The sequence below is a fragment of the Sinocyclocheilus rhinocerous genome, unplaced genomic scaffold, assembly GCF_001515625.1.
Source record: "Sinocyclocheilus rhinocerous isolate Xijiao unplaced genomic scaffold, SAMN03320098_v1.1 scaffold3564, whole genome shotgun sequence".
Lineage (NCBI taxonomy): Eukaryota > Metazoa > Chordata > Actinopteri > Cypriniformes > Cyprinidae > Sinocyclocheilus > Sinocyclocheilus rhinocerous.
In genome coordinates this window covers 211,355-215,342 of record NW_015662334.1, presented here as the reverse complement: position 1 = coordinate 215,342, position 3,988 = coordinate 211,355, and the positions used below count along the sequence as shown (strand labels likewise).

The 3,988-nt window shown below is 39.8% G+C and overlaps 1 protein-coding gene across 1 annotated transcript in view; it reads right to left on the bottom strand.

Moving 5' to 3' along the window:
* Positions 1 to 1,400: 1,400 nt before the first annotated feature.
* The window catches only part of LOC107728036 (N-acetylgalactosamine-6-sulfatase-like), a gene marked incomplete at its 3' end in the record, with an annotated part of 24,179 nt that continues 21,591 nt past the window's right edge, over positions 1,401 to 3,988 (bottom strand). Inside the window, exons 7-8 of the mRNA XM_016538096.1 lie at positions 2,393 to 2,514; positions 1,401 to 1,559 (exon numbers count right to left, since the gene is read on the bottom strand). Of these exons, the coding sequence (XP_016393582.1) occupies positions 1,401 to 1,559; positions 2,393 to 2,514 (281 nt within the window). The remainder of the gene's footprint in view (positions 1,560 to 2,392; positions 2,515 to 3,988) is intronic.

The window sequence follows — 3,988 nt, the reverse complement described above, 5'->3', positions numbered from 1 at the left end:
ACCCTCAAGCCATCCTAGGTGTATATGACTTTTTTCTTTCAGACGAATACAATTGGAGTTATATAAAAAAATGTCCTTGCTCTTCCAAGCTTTATAATGACAGTGAACGGTGGTCGAGATTTTGAAGCATTCCAAATAAAGTGCATCCATCCATCATAAAAAGAGCTCCACTCAGCTCCGGAGGTTAATAAAGGCCTTCTGAAGTGAAGCGATGCGTTTGTGTAAGAAAAGTATCCATATTTACAACTTTATAAACAGTAATCTCTAGCTTCTGCTAACTGTCATACGCGTGTTCACGAGAGAGTGGCGTCCAGCGGATGACGTAGTACGTAGGCATAGCGTAATCTTCGGTGAGAATATGCTTGTCTCGCGAGAACCAAGTCTTGTTTACAGCAAAGGAAAACCAGTCTCATGGCTTATATTGAAATCCTCTGACATTTTTCTTTACAAATTCTCGTTTTGTACTTGTAATTTGTGACCAGTGTTTTGTTTTGCTCTCTCTCGGGGAAGTCGTGGCCTAATGGTTAGAGAGTCGGACTCATAACCCAAAGGTTGCGAGTTCGAGTCTCAAGTCCGGCAGGGATTGTAGGTGGGGGGAGTGAATGTACAGTGCTCTCTCCCACCTTCAATACCACGACTGAGGTGCCCTTGAGCTTGTAGGTGGGGGGGGTGAATGTACAGCGCTCTCTCCCACCTTCAATATCACGACTGAGGTGCCCTTGAGCAAGGCACCGAACCCCCAACTGCTTCCCGGGCGCCGCAGCATAAAAATGGCTGCCCACTGCTCCGGGTGTGTGTTCACAGTGTGTGTGTGTTCACTGCTGTGTGTGTGCACTTAGGATGGGTTAAATGCAGAGCACTAATTCCTAGTATGGGTAACCATACTTGGCCACATGCCACTTCACTCACTCTTCTTCACTTCCACGTTTGTCACTTCTCAGCAGAGCTTACGCTATGCCTACATCCTATTTCATCCACTGGAACGCCACTCTCCCGTGAACGCGCGTACGACAGTTAGCGGAAGCTAGAGATTACAGTTTATAAAGTTTTAAATTATATTTTTCTTACACAAATGCATCAATTCACTTCAGAAGGCTTTTATTCACCCCCCGGAGCCGTGTGGAGTACTTTTTATGATGGATGGATGCACTTAATTTTGCTTCAAAATCTCGACCACCATTCACTGCCATTATAAAGCTTAGAAGAGCCAGGACATTTTTTTAAATATAACTCCTATTGTATTCGTCTGAAAGAAGAAAGTCATATATACCAAGGATGGCTTGATTGTGAGTAAATCATGGGGTAATTTTCATTTTTGGGTGAACTATACCTTTAAGGCACTGAATTCATATTTAATAGGTTGGTTCTTGACATCTGGTGTCCAATCTTCAACCCCTTACCTGATTGGGTATCTCTCCCCAGGGTCCTGTCCCAGATGGAAGATGAGTGGTTGCATGGTGTGTTCCTCTTGCGTGTGTGTGGTCACACCAGGAACCTCCTGGCCAGGACAGAAGTTTATACCCTGTTTAGAAAACAAGGCTAGAACATTGATCTTCCTCCTGAAACACACAACTCACTAGTTGTCAACTCACTAGATTAATAACACAGCTGAAACTGACCTAGATTAAAACAAATCCAATTAAGAAGATGAGATGCATTACATAGGCAACTATTCAAAATACTCATAGAGTCAATGTTTTGTAAATGTATGTTGTATATTCTTATGTAAATTACTAACAATATGAAATGGGGTTGGTTAGCATGATCCAGTTCGTCCCTGCTGGTTTTAATTCCTTATGGGAGCAAAAATCATTCTCTTTTGACAGCTATTCAAAGACAGTGTATTCTGACTAAAACTATTTGTAAGCAACAATAGCTAAACATTTTGATTTTGGTTCTCAAATAACTTTTCTTTTGTAATCTTAATTTTTAAGGCCATATATGGCTCAATCCCAGAGCTATGGGTATCTCAATGTGACTCCATGTCCAAATTTGACCGATTTTCAAGGGTGAAAACCAAATACACCCTATAATTTGGCTTCAAATCTCAGGTGAAAACCCCCTCTTCAAAATGAATTACTCAGTAAATATTAATTACCCCCCGGAGCCGTGTGGAGTACTTTTTATGATGGATGGATGCACTTAATTTTGCTTCAAAATCTCGACCACCATTCACTGCCATTATAAAGCTTAGAAGAGCCAGGACATTTTTTTAAATATAACTCCTATTGTATTCGTCTGAAAGAAGAAAGTCATATATACCAAGGATGGCTTGATTGTGAGTAAATCATGGGGTAATTTTCATTTTTGGGTGAACTATACCTTTAAGGCACTGAATTCATATTTAATAGGTTGGTTCTTGACATCTGGTGTCCAATCTTCAACCCCTTACCTGATTGGGTATCTCTCCCCAGGGTCCTGTCCCAGATGGAAGATGAGTGGTTGCATGGTGTGTTCCTCTTGCGTGTGTGTGGTCACACCAGGAACCTCCTGGCCAGGACAGAAGTTTATACCCTGTTTAGAAAACAAGGCTAGAACATTGATCTTCCTCCTGAAACACACAACTCACTAGTTGTCAACTCACTAGATTAATAACACAGCTGAAACTGACCTAGATTAAAACAAATCCAATTAAGAAGATGAGATGCATTACATAGGCAACTATTCAAAATACTCATAGAGTCAATGTTTTGTAAATGTATGTTGTATATTCTTATGTAAATTACTAACAATATGAAATGGGGTTGGTTAGCATGATCCAGTTCGTCCCTGCTGGTTTTAATTCCTTATGGGAGCAAAAATCATTCTCTTTTGACAGCTATTCAAAGACAGTGTATTCTGACTAAAACTATTTGTAAGCAACAATAGCTAAACATTTTGATTTTGGTTCTCAAATAACTTTTCTTTTGTAATCTTAATTTTTAAGGCCATATATGGCTCAATCCCAGAGCTATGGGTATCTCAATGTGACTCCATGTCCAAATTTGACCGATTTTCAAGGGTGAAAACCAAATACACCCTATAATTTGGCTTCAAATCTCAGGTGAAAACCCCCTCTTCAAAATGAATTACTCAGTAAATATTAATTCATGACATTTAATATTTTGACTTTCATTACTATTTTTGTTTGTCTTTTTTCAGAAAAATATAAACAAAATCAAACGTTTTAGCCAAGAAAATTTGTGAAATTTGTTGATTTGAGTTGATTTGACACAGAATGACCCTAAAGCATAGTAGATGTTTTACCAGTGCCTGGCTCTTGAAAGTGTGAAATGGAAATTGTCAGCACATTTAGAGGTGGTCTATGATGAATTCTAACCACATTTAATAAAGGTGTAAATGGAAGTGCATTTTGCTATCTGCATTCATCTATTCAAGTAAAATGTAATGATGTTACACGGCAAAAAAATTACAGTGGGTACAAAAAAAATTGTCATGTTGGAAGGTAAACCTTCTTCCCACTGACAACTTTCTGGCAGAGGGCAGCAGATTTTCCTCAAGAATTTGACAGTATTTTGCCCCATCCATTTTTCCTTCTATCCTGACAAGTGCTCCAGTCCCTGCTGCAGAGAAACACCCTCATAACAGGATATTACCACCTCATGCTTTCCTGTAGGAATGCTGTTATTTGGATGGTGAGCTGTATTGGTTTTCCACCAGACATAACATTTGGTATTGAGGCCAAATAATTCAATTTTAGTCTCATCTGCCTCAGAATCTTCAAGGTGCGTTTGGGAAAAGCTCAGTCATGACTGCATGTGGCCTTTCTTGATGAGTGGCTTTTTTCTTGTAACCCTCCCATACAAGCCACATTTGTGGAGAATTTGTGATATTGTTGTCACATGCACACAATAACCACTCTTTGTCATAAATTCCTGCAACTGCTTCAGAGTTGCTGTAGGCCTCTTAGTAGCCTCTCTGACCAGTTTCCTCCTGGCTCTTTCATCCAGTTTAGTGCGACGTCCTGATCCAGGGAGGTTCTGTTTTT